The sequence below is a fragment of the Leucopleurus acutus genome (assembly GCF_964270905.1).
Source record: "Leucopleurus acutus genome assembly, chromosome: 18".
NCBI lineage: Eukaryota > Metazoa > Chordata > Mammalia > Artiodactyla > Delphinidae > Leucopleurus > Leucopleurus acutus.
In genome coordinates this window covers 21063531-21081051 of record NC_139160.1, presented here as the reverse complement: position 1 = coordinate 21081051, position 17521 = coordinate 21063531, and the positions used below count along the sequence as shown (strand labels likewise).

At 48.2% G+C, this 17521-nt stretch overlaps 1 protein-coding gene across 1 annotated transcript; it reads left to right on the top strand.

Annotated features, from left to right (window-relative positions):
• Positions 1-2187: 2187 nt before the first annotated feature.
• Positions 2188-14289, top strand: CBY2 (chibby family member 2; the record flags this gene model as incomplete). The annotated part of the gene is given in 5 exon segments (XM_082859235.1): positions 2188-2262; positions 2573-2653; positions 12975-13040; positions 13042-13368; positions 13474-14289. Coding segments are annotated over 5 exon segments (1365 nt in total).
• Positions 14290-17521: the final 3232 nt, after the last annotated feature.

Below are 17521 nucleotides of genomic sequence, written 5' to 3'. Positions count from 1 at the left end.
ATATGATCCAGCAATCCTACTTCTGTGTATATATCCAAAAGAATTAAAAGCAGGGTCTCAAAGAGATCTTTGCACACTCATGTTCACTGAAGCATTATTCACAATAGTCAAGAGGTGGAAGCAACCCAATGTTCATCAGTGAATGAATGGGTAAAGAAAGAAAATGTGTGGTGTATAAACACAAAGAAATATTATGCAGCTTAAAAAAAGGAGATCCTGTCACATGCCCCCAGATGGAGGTTTTTTGAGGACATGATGCTAAAGTAAGCCAGTCACAAAAGGACAAATACTATATGATTCCACTCATATGAGGTATCTAAAGAGGTCAAAAATCATAGAAATAGCAAGTGGAAAGGTGGTTTCCCAGGGCTGGGGGGTAGGTGGGAGAGGAGGTAGTGTTTAATGGTCATAGAGTTTCAGTTTTGCAAGATGAAAATGTTCTAGAGATCCATTGCACAGCAATGTGGATGTACTTGACACTCCTGGACTGTATACTCAAAAATGTTTAAGATGGAAAAGAAATTTTTTTTTAATAAATTTATTTATTTATTTACTTATTTTTGACTGCGTTGGGTCTCGTTGATGTGCGCGGGCTTTCTCTAGTTGCGGCGAGCAGGGGCTACTCTTCATTGTGGTGCGCAGGTTTCTCATCGCGGTGGCTTCTCTTGTTGCAGAGCACGGGCTCTAGGCACGTGGGCTTCAGTAGTTGTGGCATGTGGGCTCAGTAGTTGTGGCACATGGGCTTAGTTGCTCCGTGGCATGTGGGATCTTCCTGGACCAGGGCTCGAACCCGTGTCCCCTGCATTGGCAGGCGGATTCTTAACCACTGCACCACCAGGGAAGTCCCTAAGATGGAAAATTTAATGTTATGTGTTTGTAACCACAATTAAGAAATAAAATAAAAATTAAAAAAGAAACCCTAGGAGAAGTTCCCATTGAAAATGAGAAATTCTTTGATAATGTGATTAATTACTTTCTTGGTTTTTACATATGTATTTTTTTGTACATTGGATTTTCTTAAAGCGAGGCTTGCATGTAACTTGGGTGCGGGAGCTTCTGGTGGGCTGTTACAGTGACCCTACCCTGGTCCACCACTTCTTTCCCTGCATGTGGCATAATAGTGTGGGGTTGGAGTTCCCCGCCTAATGGGAGACTTAAGGTACATAGGAGGGCTCCCACTGACAGCCTCTAGAGGCAAATGATTTGGCGGAATTGAGGCCAGGGGACTAGGCTGTCCCTTTCGTGAAGCCCAGGTGTCAGCAGTTTCTACATGTGGTCTAACAAAAATATACGTTTGGTCTTTGTTCCCAGTTCCTGGCACAGAGTAACTTAAAACCCTTGGGATTTCTTGAGTGATAGATGTATCTTTTATTATTCAATCACCAAAGGCCAATGAAGTAATCAGTCATGACCATATAATGAAACCTCCATAAATACCTCTAAACGACAGGGTTTGGAGAGCGTCCGAGTTGGGGAGCACATGAAGATGCAGGGAGGGTGGTGTGCCCTGCTGGGTATGGAAGCTCTGCCTCCCTCTCCCCTCATACCTTGCCTTAAGCATCTTTTCCATTTGACTGTTCCTGAGCTGTATGTTTCATTAAAAAAAACAAAACCCAAAACCTGTATTTGTAAGTAAAGTGTTTTCCTGAGTTCTTTGAACTCTTCTAGCAAATCATCAAAACTGCGAGCCTCTGATTTATAGCTGGTTAGTTAGAAGTACTGGTGGCCCAAGACTTGTGACTGACATCTGAAGTGGGAGCAGTTTTGTGGGACTGAGCCCTTTAACTTGTGGAATCTGGCGCCAACGCCAGGTGGGGTGTGTCAGAATTGAAGTATAGGACATCCAGTTGGTGTCAGAGAACTGAAGAATAGATTGGTATCAAAAAACATCTCGGACTACATTCTTTCTCTTGGTCTGGGTTTCTTCCTTCTTGAGTAATCCAAGTAGAAGATGCCACCCCTGGAGAGAGGATAGGGGTCTCGGCCCAGCCTGGCAGTGGGGATGTAAATGTCAGCCAGGATGACCAGACAGGGGGCCCGTGTTTGGGCTATTGTGTGTCACACCGACCTTGACCGGCCATGTGGACACAACCAGGGTGAGCTCTTGCTGACCATCAGATGCCTCATTCCCACCTGTGATGCTCAGAGAGCGACCATGAGCCATGCAAAACATCATATTGTTTTGTGATGTCACCCCTGGAATGTTCTAAGTGTTTTGGTGACCAACTTCTGCATGGGACCTACACCTGGCACCTAACATTGGTATGGCTTTTTACTTGAGATAGAAATAATCATTTTAGAAAAGGTAGTAGGTATCGGTATCTCTGCTCCACACACTTCCAGAAAGCTTTCCCATCAACTGTAATACCTGTCTTAATTTCTGTTCAGAGACTGATAAAGCATCCTATCAGATATCATCTTCACATTCTTTCAGACTCAGATTTTCATAATGTACATAATTAACAAGAGGGGATAAGTGAGTAGTAAAAAGTCCTCTGTTTTTCAGGTGAGAAGTTGAGGTCCAGAGGATGGGCTGGGAAGCAGAAATCTACTTATTTCCTCTTTTCCACAGCACTTGAGGCCAAATTTTACAAGAAAAAGAGACACCAGATCTGAAAGCCTAGAAATTCCAATCAGTGTGGTCCTACCTCAGGTAGGGATAATCACAGAAGGATGCAACCTCTCAGTTTTAGCCAGAATAGCCCTCCTCTGTCAAAACTCTAGCAGGATGTCATAGAAGGAGCAGAGTAGTCAGGGCCTCAGATTCTAGTTCTAGGTCAGCCGCCAGCCAGCTGTGTACCTGGGGGAGGCCACTTAGTCACTCAGCGTCTTGGGTTTCTCATCCCTTGAATGAGCGGGGTGGGTTAGGTGATCTGGGAAGACCTTCCAGCTCTACCACTTGAAGTTTCTGTGACTCTCGGAAATAAGCCAATTTTCTCAAAATTAGATCTTTTGGTGCTTGCTGTTGTACAACTACTCTGGATTTATGGGGGCAGAATTAGAACTGAGACTTGCAGTCAAAAGCATACGACTGAATCCATGAACCTAGGATGTGGGCTGAGGGGTACAGGGTCATGCGGAGGGGTCAAGAGAATGAAGGCCTGCTGTATACCAAAGACAGAGAGAGTGTAAGAGGGGTGGGCCTGGGGGGTTCAGAATGGAGGTCAATGAACGGATGACAGGCTGGTTTCCTGGGAGGGGTCCTCCTGATTGGATTGTTCCTACTGCTGTGTCACAAAGGGGGCAGCCTTGCTTCTCCAGAGTCACCCAAGACCCTCTTGGAGGATCATGGTGGTGCAACCAGAGGGTCTGAAATGTAGAGTGGAGGAATCCAGTGCAGAGGTAACTATCTGAAAGCTCTGTCCAGGGACGTGTAGGAACAGGATTGATCGCCAGTGGGCATCCTGGGATCTTGGAGAGCATGAAATTAGAGGACACCTGCTGCCTGGGCACATGGGCAGATGTGTCTCATGGGTATACCTGCCAAGGGGGCACAAGTCCTGCGGCAGGTTCCAGACACCTGGCAGGGTACTCTAGGCTGATGCTTGGGGTGAAGGGGGCATCTATAAGTTTAGATGATCTGAACTGGGCCATCACTAGAGCTGTGAGAGGGACCAGTGTGCTGACTGGACCTCCCCAAATGAGGACTTCTCTGGCGGTCCAGTGGTTAAGACTCTGCACGTCCACTGCAGGGGGCACAGGTTCGATCCCTGGTCAGGGAACTGAGATCCCGCATGCTGCATGGTGTGGCCAAACAAACAAACAAAAACAAAACAAAACAAAAAACAAGGGGAGGAAGGAAGATTGAGCCCTGATTTGATCATGTGGCGGCACTGGGCCGTGCAGTGCGAGGGAGAGATTGTATAGGAACGGGAACTGGGAACCCTAGGAAGCCCACTAGTAATGTCAGAGCTGGAGTTAAAGGCTTGAAGCCAGGTCAGTGCCCACTTCCTCTGCTATGCCGCAAGCTGGGCACATGCCACCTGCTTCTTCCCTTGCTCTTAAGAGATGGTGCCTCTTCTCCGCCCATCTTCACCGCCTACCGTGAGCTCCCTGCGTGTATCTGCCACATTCTGCTTCGTTTTGATGCTGAGCCCATTCCTTTGGGAAGGGGATTGCAGCAGCAGCTCTGTGTCTCCAGAAAGTACCTCTGGCCTCCCAGCTCCCAGTCATGCCTGGCGCTTCTCATTTCCATTGCACATGCCTATGGTTCACTATTTGTTTCACCCTTAGGTCTTTGCAGGTCTTACTGATTTCCAGTTTTTCTTCCTCACATTAAACATTTGTGTTTTCTGGTCTATTTCCCTCCAACACATTAACTCGCCAGCCATCGATGTTACTTCCTGCCCAAGCTGTCTGCCCTCCTGGTTCCTTTTGTGCATAATGATTCAGTTCTCGCCAGCATTCCCATTTCCCCAGTGAGCGCTATCTGTGAGTTTCATAAAGGCACTGTTTCCTGTGAGATCATTAATGAAGGATCTATACCAGGTCAGAATGAGCTCCCACAGCACCCTCCAGGGCCCCCCTCATCCCTCGCTGTTGCCTTTTCTCAGTCCCCTTTGTTTGGGTTTGTTCTTCAGAAGCTATGGAATCCACCAACAATGCCTGTATCTCTACCAATTTGAATAAGTGTTAGGAGGAAGATTTCAGAAGATTGTGCGTTAAACAATTAGCTGAAACTACCAGACACATGACAGACGACATCTTCATCCTCTTTGCTGTTAGTGTTATGATTCTATCAAAATCAGTCACACTAACCTGTGAATTATCCTCTTACCTGTTGGCATTTCTTAAAACCAACGTTGACTTTCTCATGGTGCTCGGAACGGAGTTAATTTAAAAGTATGATAATGAGACACTCAACCTTGTCAACCTGGTCTGAAAATTAGTGGCAGATCTGGCTTTTCCTTCCAGCATCCTGGGCCTCTCAGCTTCACGTGTTTGAAAAGTAACCCCAGATGGTTGAATGTTCTCTGACCGTAACCCTCAGTAATGCTGGCAAAGTAGGGCTTTAAAAATCTTGGTCAACAGGCTTGACGTCTGCTGGGAGCATTTGGACGTCTCTTCTGGTCTGTGGTAGCCATACTTCTCCAGGAGTGGAGAGAACCTCAGTGCATGTCAGCTAAACTGGCTAGTCATTGTCTAGCCCTGTTGCTGAACTATTTAGATGGGAGGCCAGCAGCCACAGAAATTCCAGCCCAGAAGGTCCCCCTCAGAGTCCTGGTCCTTAGACACCCCTTAGCATCAGAGAGAGACTTTGGTCTTATCACCTCTCCTTTGCCTTTGCCCTGCCCGCCCTTCCACTGGCTTTTCCTCCTCCACGGTCTCCACTTGCCACGCACAAGGCTGGTGATCTGACAGAAGCACATAGTTGGTGATTTCATGCATTTTCCTTCTAGGACCAAATGCATTTAAAAAGGAGATGCCACGGCTTCCCGGGTGGCTCAGTGGTTGAGAGTCTGCCTGCTAATGCAGGGGATACGGGTTCGAGCTCTGGTCTCGGAAGATCCCACATGCCGCGGAGCAACGAGGCCCGTGAGCCGCAACTACTGAGCCTGCGTGTCTGGAGCCTGTGCTCCACAACGGGAGAGGCTGTGACAATGAGAGGCCCACAAAAAAAGGAGATGCCAGGGAGAAGGCCAGGCCTGTTGTTAAGGACGGATTCCCAACCATAGGTGGGATTCAGGCACCGATGAGGGAGATGTTGGTGCCCAGGGCCCTTCCTGGATCCTCAGCACTAATGCATCTTACTTAGGTCACACGTGGGAGCACATTGCCCCTGAGGGCAGAGTCTCTTGGTCACCTTCCTAGCAAAGCCAGACGCAAGGTGTGATGAGCGCCATGGCCATTTGTCTTCCCCTCCTGCATCCTTTCTCATATCCTGTTCTTTCATGAGGAAGCCCCCCTCTTCCTCTCCCACCTACTGGGTCTGCATCCACATGTGAGGGCATTTCCCACAGGTCAAGGAAGAGACCATCCTTTCCTTCATGGGGAAACCAGGCCAGGCTTCTTTGGGGGCTTGAATCAGGCTGCTGTAGACTCCGCCTCCTAGGCTGAAGAGAACTTTCGGGGGTGTTCCAGGCGCTTTTTCTTGGCCCAGACCTCTTGGTGGGGCTCAACGACACCAAGGACAGATTAGTTTAGCCCATGAAACCAACCCAGCGATACCACTGGTTGAGGAGACCCACCAAGAAGGAGCTGGCTTCAGACATTGGCTAAGGGGGCCTGGGATGTTTTACCTCGAGGGTTTGCTTGTCAGATGCTCACTTTTTGCAAAGTCCTTTTGTAAAGAAATACATTCAGCATTTGCTAGAGTGTTTTGGGCCAGGAACGTTTAAGCTTTACTAGTAGAGCTGGCCATCTGTTTGGTCTTTTTAAAAATCTTTTGGCTCCGCAGCATGTGGGATGTTAATTCCCCGAGCAGGGATCGAACCCGCTCCCCCTGCATTGGAAGTGAGGAGTCTTAACCACTGGGCCGCCCGGGAGGCCCTGTTTGGTCTTTATGACAGCTTACTGACCACTTTCTTAGCGTCTCACAACACCACCAGGAACAGGGCAGAGCAGCTACATGGGGATTCATTTTAGAGGTGACATTCAGAGAAGTTAAGCGACTTTCACAAGAGCAGTCAAAGATGGGACTTTTAAGCCCAAAGCTACTGGGAATTTAAGACCTCTAGTCTCATTGGATTATAGGTTCAAGATGGCAGTGTGGACCACCAGCATGCTTGTGTGCAGAGGACGGCTTCCTTTAGGGACTGTGTAGATGGACATGGGGAAAACCCCATGATGTAACAGCTCTGCAGTTTAAAAATGTGAATTGAAATGTGGATACGGCTTTCCTAAATAGACTAAACATATTAAGGTAAACAAAATCACCCAAATAAAAAATCGCCCAAATAAAAAATCACCCAAAATCGCCCAAAATAGTATAATGTTAACAGTTTTGTGTAGTTCAATCTGATATCTCCTCCTTACCTTTCAGTGCACTTTGGTTGATTAGTGCATTGGCAAGGACTCATCACACCTCCAGTGTATGTGAAATGTGTTGTTCTAACTTCCAGGACTAGGGATGTCAAAAAAAGTAAGGGACGGGTCACTGTGCTCAGATAATTACAATTTATTCATCTGGGGACAAGATGGGACAAGACGTATGAGAATCACTGCAAAGGAATGATATCAACACACATGCAAAATAAAATATCTGGGCATTATGAAGAGCTAGAATGAGCCTGCAGTTTGGAGTCAGATATCCTGGTTTTAAACCCTTGCTGGCTATGTGATCTTTGGTGGAACCATGGTAGCTCTTTTCAGTAAGATATTACTTATGACTATGGAAATCCGTTAGCATATCATCACATAATAGTCATTCAGTGTTACTTCCTTTTCCTTGCTCTATACAATCGAAGGAAATGCTAAGCAACTTCTTTTCTGAATTCACAGTAACCATTCTTGCATGTCTGTAGCTCTCTATAAACAAAGAAGATGTCACATATTCTCCTTTTATTTTTGAACTCTACAACAAAGCGTCTGAAATAAATAGGGCAGATGTTAGTAAAACTGCTGTGGATGGCTGCACAGGTTGTGCACTGCAACACCAGTTGTGAATGGCACCCTCTAGAGCTGGGCATTGTATAGCCTGCACGAACATAGGGGGTGGCTCTGAATCATGCTAGCATCCACATTTTCTAGTTATGGAAACTGAGGCAGAGAAATTAAGTGATTTTGTAAAGGCTATGCACTCATACAGCACAGACCCAGGACCCTTTTCAGTTTTATGATGTCCAGTCCCCTGTTCCCCATACTGTAGTGCCAGAATTAATGCTTGCTGCACGTCAACCTCCCTCACTTACCCCAAGAAATAATGGTTGCTATGCATTGATTTTCAAATTGATTGGAAGTTCCCTGAGAACAGACGCCAAATTAATGTTAGTTGATTCATTGACATAAATGTGATTTGGTGCAAGAATGTTTAGAGTGGGAATAGATTAGGGTGAGAAGTTTTCACAAGGCCAAGAAAGAGATTTCCTTGGAGGACTAATAGGTCCAGCTAGGTCTGACTGGAATCAGGGAAATATGGGAAAGAAAGAATTTGTCTTGCCTCAATCCCTTCCCAGAGTTTAAGCACGATTCTTGGTGTATCTGAAATCGTGTATATTTAGTGTTTTCCCTTAAATGGTCTCATGTTCAGAAAAAGAAAAGATGCTGCTCTACTTTAGCTTCATCTAAATCCTATCCATAGGATTGTGGGTTTGATAATATAGGTATATTTTCCCAATACCCATTAAAATAAATATATGACTATTAAAATTTTTACAGTATTTAAGTGTTTTATCTAAGAAACTAGGCCATGAGGCAGTGCTGGACTTGGCCACCTTCTGGGTCCTGTCTGGGGATAAGAGGAAGGACAGAAGGACTTAGTCATAAGAGGAGCGTTTGGTCTCTTGGTTAAGGAGGTAAAGGAGACCTATCAGTCCATCAGTATTTTCTGGATTAGGTGCGTGGGCACGGAACAGAGACAGCGCAGGACTTGCTTGGAAAGTGTTGGTCATTTAAGGGAGGGGACACGATGTCAGCTAGGTTGATAAAAAAGGACTGCTGGGGCCACAGTGATGCCAGTTTATAAACATGGATCCCTTCGACCAGAGGAAGTTAGACAAGAGGATATTAGAGATAATGCTACTGACCTTTCATTATACAGAAGTGGAAACCAAGGTCAGAGGGTTAGAGGATGTAACCGAGGTCACCCAATGGCATGTGTAAGGACAAGGGCCCAAATACCCAAATTGTCTATATAGCTGGGGATCCGCCACCCACATGTTAAGTTTTTATTTAGTGCCTTTATGTTGAGGGGATAGTTGAAAATCCCTTGGGTACCCAGTTCAGGATATGGATATAAAATAAAGGCAGTTGACTGAGTAGGGTGATTTAAAGGCCATCAAGGATACTATGAACAGGTATAAAGCACCAGAGGTTTCTCTTTGGTTGTTCACCTGGATCAGGGAGACTATCTTTCTGATAGAAATCAATCATAAAAAAGAAATGAGAGGGCTTCCCTGGTGGCGCAGTGGTTGAGAGTCCGCCTGCCGATGCAGGGGACGTGGGCTCGTGCCCCGGTCCGGGAAGATCCCACATGCCGCAGAGTGGCTGGGCCCGTGAGCCATGGCCGCTGAGCCTGCGCGTCCAGAGCCTGTGCTCCGCAACGGGAGAGGCCACAACAGCGAGAGGCCCGCGTACCGCAAAAAAAAAAAAAAAAAAAAAGAAATGAGAGAGTTGGGGAAATCTGAATCAGTATTTGTTGATATTAAGGGATCATTGTTAAATTTTAAAGGGAAGATAATGGTATTGTGGTTTTGTTAAAAAAAATACGCATTGATGTATTTATGGATAAAACAGCACAGTGGGGCTTCCCTGGTGGCGCGGTGGTTGGGAGTCCGCCTGCCGATGCAGGGGACACGGGTTCGTGCCCCGGTCCGGGAAGATCCCAAATGCCGCGGAGCGGCTGGGCCCGTGAGCCGTGGCCGCTGAGCCTGCGCGTCCGGAGCCTGTGCTCCACAACGGGAGAGGCCGCAGCGGTGAGAGGCCCGCGTACGGCAAAAAAACAAACAAACAAACAAAAAAACCTAAAAAAAAAAAAAAAAACAGCACAGTGTCTATACTTTGCTTTGAAATAACCCAGCGGCAGGGGAGTGATTCTGGAATTGGATGAAGGTATAGATGAAGCAGGTGTGCCCTTGATTTGATAACTGCCGAAGCTGGGTACATGGAAATTTATTAGACTATCATCTCTCTTTTTGTGTACGTTTGAAATTTTCCATAATAGAAAGTCCCCAAGTAGTGAAAGTCCTTTGCTTAATTCATGGAGATTTCCTACATGTGTGCTTCACATATATAAGTTCAGGGAGCCAGAACTGGATTTGTGACTTACTGAGTGAACTGGTGCTGGTTATTTAACTTCTCTGAGTTTTAGTTTCTCCATCTGTAAAATGGGAATAATAACACCTTATTAAATCAGTGTTGTGAAGATTAAATGAATTCAGTAGCGCAAAACTTCTTCCCTTTCTTTCTCTTGATGGGTATGCCCATCATGGATTAAAACTACATTTTCCATAGTAACATCTTCAAGAGCAGGATATTACTGCTGAGACGGAGTCCTGTAGTGCTTCATCCTTGGAGGATGAAGAGGACCTCTCAAGATTTACTCCTTATTGACCTTGGCTAATCTTCCCAGTCTGGGATCAAAGCACCTTAAATTTATAAGGAAACGGTCTGGGCTCTTCACAATGGGGTTCATTCTGATCACAGGTTCAGCCACAAGAGCCATTGTGCTTCTCCCATTGAGAAGGATGATAACCATGGAGGCTGGATTTATTTAAAATGAATAAGGTTCTGATTGCAGAATGTCCCTGCACCTTTGCTCTCTGGAAGATTAAGCACAACCTTACAAAGTTAATGACGTGCTTATTGGAAAGTTAATAGCATAGAATCATGCCTTCTATTTATCTAGCTCTTTGGGTCTTAAAGAATTCTAACCAACTTTATACACTGTACAAATTATGTATCTCTATATGCCTATGTATATAATGTGAATAACCTGACATGTTTTCTATCTTCTCTATCTGTAAAATTTTGAAAATAACCTAAGAAACGAGAAATTAATATTTGGAGAGCCTTGCAGTGTACCTGGATGAAATGCTTTTGGTGTATTTAGAAGCAGCTCTCATGATCTTATTTTTATTTAAATTCATGGCTGCAATTGTTACCTCTTCTCCAGGATGCATCCCACTTGTTCACTGCGTTTTGAATTCATCTCAGAATTCCTCCATTAGTGAAATCTCCTTTTCTTGGTAACAATACCTTGCATTTACGTTTCTTACATTTCCGTGGCACCTGGCAGTTTTCAAAACACTTTTGCATTCATTATCTCATTTAATCCTCACAACGGTGTCGTGAACTAAGCGGGGCACGTGTTATTATTTCCATTTGACAGGTACAGTTTGCTGACTTTCAGTGTTGGAAGGTGGTGCCTTTAAGGTCACAGAGTCTGACTCTCTTTCGTACTAGTGAAAATCTGGGTCTCAGAGAGGGTGAGAGCTCTCTAGTTCCACGCTGCCCATCAGCAACAGAACCAGGATGAGCATCTGTGTGACCCCCGTCTTGACCCCTTGGCCTTCAGCCCTGGTGTAACCCTCAGCTGAGCAAACTGCATTCTACCTGGCTCAGAGCAGTTCTGACCACCGGGAGCCAGAATCACCTGAGGGAGCTGGTTAGAAATACAGATGGATGAGTGAATGAGTGAATGAGACTTGTAAGTAAAGGCTCCAAAATGTGCATTTAAAACGCACTCAGCTTATTCTTCTATATTGAGGAGTGTGACAGTGGTTTGCTGGGTTTAAGCTCTGTGGCTCCGATCCTCTTTTTATGTGGTGGTTTTGAGGTGCGTGGCCACCATCATGAATTCCTCTGTATGAATTCCTCGGTATCCTTTGATGTCTTCACTGCCACACGTTGAACTCCCATTGCTCGGTGATATGTCTGTGATGGTGCCCTTCCTTTCCAGAATTATCAGCTGGACTCTGTTTTAAGCTTAGCACCATGTTGGCTGGTGTTAAAGGGGCTGTGGGACTTACCAGTAGCACTGCCATTTGGGACAATGTGAGTGGCTGTTGGGTGATGCCAATTGTGGGTACACATCTACAGCTCCGGTGGCTGGAGGACAGTGTTTATTCTTCCTCTAGGGTGACAGAAGTGTGCCAGAACCCGTGCTTAGTGCTTTCACACATTACCTCTTTTATCCTAAAATATTTCTATGAGGCAAGGCAGTAGGTGCAGTTACCCCAATTTGAAAGCGTGGTAACTAAAGCTCACATAATTTGTCCATGTTCTTGTAACTAATCAAATAATGGGGCGAGGACTCAAACAGTTGGTTGATTCCAATATCAATGCCTTTATCCTCCATGATATATTTTTTTTTTTTTTTTTTTTTGCGGTACATGGGCCTCTCACTGTTGTGGCCTCTCCCGTTGCGGAGCACAGGCTCTGGACGCGCAGGCTCAGCGGCCATGGCTCACGGGCCCAGCCACTCTGCGGCATGTGGGATCTTCCCGGACCGGGGCACGAGCCCACGTCCCCTGCATCGGCAGGCGGACTCTCAACCACTGCGCCACCAGGGAAGCCCCATGATATATTCTTGATTCTCATTATTCATGGATTCCATATTTGTGAATCTGCCTAAATTTTTTTCACTAAAATTAGTTTGCAGCCCCAAAATCAATACTTGTCTCACTTTCATGATTATTCATAGACATGCACAGAATGATGAAAAATTTGAGTTACCTGATGCACACATTTCCAGTTGGAGGTGCCTTCTTGTTTCAGCTCTCAGACTGTAAAAGTGTCCGTTTCACAGTTTATTTAGTGTCACTGTTTTCACACTCTTGTGCTTTTTGTTGGTGTTTCTCTGTCTAAAATGGCCCTCAAGCATAGCGCTGCAGTGCTGTCTAGTCGTCTTCAGCACCAGAAAGCAGTGATGTGATGTGCCTTACAGAGAAAACACCTGCTAGGTAAGCTTCCTTCCCGCATGAGTCACAGTGCTGTTGACCGCAAGTTCAATGTAATGAATCAAAAGTACATTTAAAATAAGGTGTCTTTCAACAGCAGACAAAGTTATTTATTGATTGGATGAGGAAAATGTGACCAGAGGCTAGCAGGAACCTAACGCCGTGCGTCTCTTTGGAGCAATGGTACAGTAGTCGCGAATTGTGTGTTCGCGGGACTTTATAGAACCGCGAATAAGGAGGACCGATGTCATTTCCTCGCGAGGAACCCAAGAGACCAAGTGCAAAAGCGCCCTCTGTGGCCAGTCCAGACCTCCAGACTGGGTTTCTTGTGGGGTCTCCCGGCCTCTCATGTGGTCAGCCAGCCTCGGGTGCGTCAGCTCCTTCGCTAACTCTGGGCTTCCCTGTTCTCTCCCGCAGAGGGGTACAGCCGAGCTCTTCCTGAGGCTCCACAACTTGTACCCCACCCCGCGCTGGGCCAGGCAGGACCTCCCTGCCCAGGCTGAGCCGCCGGGCGGTCAGCCAGCACTCCTACCTGCCGAACCGCTTCCCCTCTGTGCCCCTGGACCCCATGGAAAGCCCCACCTCCCAGGCGGACCTGGAGCTGGACTACAACCCTCCCCGCGTGCAGCTCAGCGACGAGACGTTCGTCTTCCAGGACGGGCGGTGGGTGAGTGAGAACTGTCGCCTGCAGTCCCCCTACTTCTCCCCGTCCTCGTCCTTCCACCACAAGCTGCACCACAAGCGGCTGGCCAAGGAGTGCCTGCGGCAGGAGGAGAACAAGTCCCTGCACGCGGAGAACCAGTCCCTGCGCGTGGAGAACCAGTCCCTGCGCACGGAGAACCAGTCCCTGCGCACGGAGAACCAGTCCCTGCGCGCCGAGAACCAGTCCTTGCGCGCGGAGAACCAGTTTTTGCGCGCGGAAAACCGCACGCTCCGCGAGGAAAGCAAGATCCTGCAGGTCCTATGGGAGGTGCACCAGGCCGCGCTGGGCCGCGAGGACGGCCGGGCCTCCTCGCCACTGCTGCACAAGGACAACGCCTCGTCCCTGGAGGCGGCGAAGAAGGACCCGGACCTGCAGGTGCACGGCGGCCGGGAGAGCAGCACCCTGCAGCTCCTCCGGGAGGAGAACCGGGCCCTGCAGCAGCTGCTGGAGCAGAGAAAGGCCTACTGGGCCCAGCCGGACGAGAAGGCGGCCTCGACCGAGATCAAACCGGTCCCCTCGCCCCATGAGGCGCCCCACGGGCTGCTGCCGGACCAGGGCGTGGGCCTCTCCTCCCCCTTCGAGGAGCCCAAGGGCCCCCAGGCCCCGCAGGAGGACTCCGAGACGCTCCGGACCCTGCACGAGATGCTCAGCAACCTGTCGGGGCAGCCCAGGGAGGAGGTGGGCAAGGCGGGCCCGGGCCTGCCCGACGGCGGCCAGTCCCTGGAGCTGCTGCGGGAGATGAGCCAGGCGCTGCAGGCGCTGCAGAAGGAGAACCAGACCCTGCAGGCCCTCCGCGAGGAGAACCGGCTCCTGCAGGAGGAGAACCGGGCGCTGCACGTGCTGCGCGAGGAGCACCGCATTTTCCAGGAGAGCAAGGCGCTGTGGGAGAACAACAAGCTGAAGCTCCAGCAGAAGCTGGTCATCGACACGGTGACCGAGGTCACCGCCCGGATGGAGCTGCTCATCGAGGAGCTGTACGCCTTCATCCCGACCAAGAACAAAGACCCCAAGAAGCCCAGCAGGGTCTGAGGCTCCCCGTCCGAGCCGCACCGAAGCCCAGAGCTGGGCCACCAAACGGCATCGCCCGCCTTCCCGTGGTCGCTTCGCCCGCCTCCACCAGCTGGTGCCCGTGCAAGAGCAGAACGAGTGGCCTGGTCAACTCAGAGAAGCAATAAAGATGTGAGAAGGCGAGGGCCGCTAATCGCGCGTGCTGCTCTGCTTTCTTTCTCGTTTTTCTTTTTGAGCACTTGCGGGCTCACGGCAAAATGGAGCAGAAAGTACAGAGATTTCCCACATACCCTCTACCCCACACACCAACCCGCAGCCTCCCCGCTATCAACATCATCCGCCAGAGGGCGCACTTGTTACAACTGATGAACCCGCACTGACACATCATTATCACCCAAAGCCACGGTTCACATTAGGGTTCACTCTGGGTGGGTTCATTCTATGGGATGGAACAGAGTATATACAGAGTATATTCACGGCCCTAGAACTCCTTTGTGCTCTGCCTGTTCATCCTTCCCTGCCTCCCACCCCCGGCAACCACTGATCTTTTTACTATCCCCATGGTTTTGCCTTTTCTAGAGTGTCATATGGTTGGAATCATACAGTAGGCAGGCTTTTCAGCAGCAGGCATTTCAGTCTCCTCCATGTCTTTTCATGGCTTGATAGCTCGTTTCTTTTTAATGCTGAATGCTGTTCCCTTGTCTGAATTTACTGCAGTGTGTTTATCCATTCACCTACCGAAGGACTTCTCGGCTACTTCCAAGTTTTGGCAGTTACGAATCTGGCTTCCTTTTCTTCTTTTTTCTCTTGTCTCTTCCTTACCTCAGCCTTCATTATCATCTGCTTTTCATTTCCTCCCTTTTTCCTTCCTTGTTTTCCTCCCCTTTCTCCTGTCCTCCTTGCTCTCTCATCATCTGATGAGGTCGTAGTGTGGAGGAGAGGATGCGGGAGTAGAGCCCACTCAAGGCCAGGACTTTTCACCTGGGCTGCTGGCGACACTGGGCTGGAAAGCTCCGTCTAGGGCTGTCCCGTGTGCTGTAGGATGTTTAGCAGAATCCCTGGCCTTTGCACTAGATGCCAGGAACAGCCACCTGACCCCCAGCTGTGACAAGCAAGTGTTTCCAGGCTTTGTCAAATGGCCCCCGGGGGTGGGAGGTTAAACCCCTGCCCCACTCCCAACACTGCTCTCAGAGAATCTTCCTGGAAGCAACAGCCCTTGAAATGCTCTGAGAAAGTGAAGGTTTCCACGAGGGGAAGACAATCCTTTCGGGCAGATTCATGATCACACTCCAGCTTAAAGGGTCTGAGAGGTCCTGCTATGAAGAAAACCGCTTATCTTCGGTGAACCCAGAATTGGCCAATTTTATCTGATCTTGAAATCTCTTTAAGTTTTTTCTTTGAAATCTCTGTTTATGTGACTCTGCTGGTCACCCAGTTTGGGAAGGGGTGCCCTGTGCACTCCCGATGCCTAGACTTGCCTTCCTGTCCAGTAGAGGCTCAAGACTGGGTGTCCTGGGCCCCAATTCCCATTTCAAAGGCGGACATACTTTAGAACCAAGAGGTTGAAAGGTAACCTCAGGGGACTGCAGGAGGGAGGTGGACAGAGGTTCCCCAAAGTTCGCTGTGGAGTAGAGTCACCTCAGGGTCTTTGAAAAATACTGATGCCTGGACTCCACCCCCAGACGTTCTGACTTATATGGTCTTGGGTAGGACTGGACATCGGGAGGGTTAAAAGCTCTCTAGGTGGTTCCAATATGCAGCACAGCTGAGGAATCACCATGGTAAGGTGAGCTAAGACACCTGATTCTCAATAGAATGTCCCATTCTCTAGTCACGGGTATAAGTGAGTAGGTGCATGTGAGGGAAAAGAGTTTACTCACTTTGCTGATGGAAAACTAATTGTGACGGATGTGAGCTTGAGACTGGAATGTCCTTACTTCTAACCCATTGTTCACGCTGGCTCGATTTCTGAGCTGTGAGCAAATTCCAGAAGGTGAGCCAGAGGCAGCAGCCCACACCTGCAGAGCTCTTCGCCCATCACTTTTCACTTGATGTGACCCCTGTGATCCTCGGCACCTGCACGGTAGGCATTTATCGTTCCTCACAGGGCTCTGACGCTAACATGCCACGTGATTTGCCAGAGGCTATAGCCAGCTAGGAAGAGCCGAACTGGGGCTTCAGCACAGACCTAATGGTGGTGGATCTCAGACTCCTATTAGATCACACTGCCAAGTAAACCTGGGCTCCAGAAAATGAAGTTTAACAATGGTGTTGGTGCCTGTTTTCCAGATTTAGGAACTCGAGTCTTATCCAGAATAGCATCAGAAATTCCAAATGAGGGAGAACAGAGTATTTCCTCTCTCCAGGCAGTGACAACATATCTAATCGTACACAAGGGTGGAAGGTGACTCATGGGCATGCAGAGGCCACGTCATTTATTCCCCTGTTGCCACCAAAATCTGATAACTAGGAAGTTGTTGCTCATGGGCCTCTGGCCCTTTGCAGTTTTTCCCTTCTGAACTTGGTAAATACATCATGAACTGGTCCCTGGTGCCAAAGAGGTTGGGGACCACTGCCATACTTCGTTTAAGTCAATGTACTAACCCCAGGGTGTAGGGCTTTTTTCATTTTCGTTTCTTGATGAAACCAAATAGATTTCTGTGATGCTAGACAACTGGAAGGCACGCTGTCACCGTGTTTGTGTTACAAATATTTAACTTGGAGTAAGCTATCTAACAGCAGTCGGAGGGTTTCTTGCAAGCTGAGGGAGCTCGGAGGACTTAATACTATTTAACACTGTGAACTTTCTCTGTCACGCAGGATCTAAATGGGTGAAAAATTAGCAAGACCAACCATAAAATGTTATTTTTATGGAGTGGGGGAGCTTTACTTCAAAACAATGTTTCATTGTGTAGTGCAATCTGTCACAGATTAGCTAACATCCAGCGGCAGCTCACGTCTTGGAGAACGGAGTGAAATTCCATTCTTCGTGGAGAGCTTCCTTTAAGCATCTCTGCTCCTTTTCCAACTCTTCCTGTTGCCTCCGGGTCCACCCTGAAGTCCTTGTCTAACGGCCAAGTTTGTTTTCTCTATGCAAGTCAGGTCTTGGCTCCCAGCTTCTAGGGTTTGCCTTTACAGAGCTAAGCACGCTGCCTTTCCTAGCCTCTCTCATGTGGCCCTTGGCTGGCTGGCTGGCACTCTTGGTTGTTGGAATCAACTATAATCCTCCTACTGAACTGCCTGAGTCCTGGCT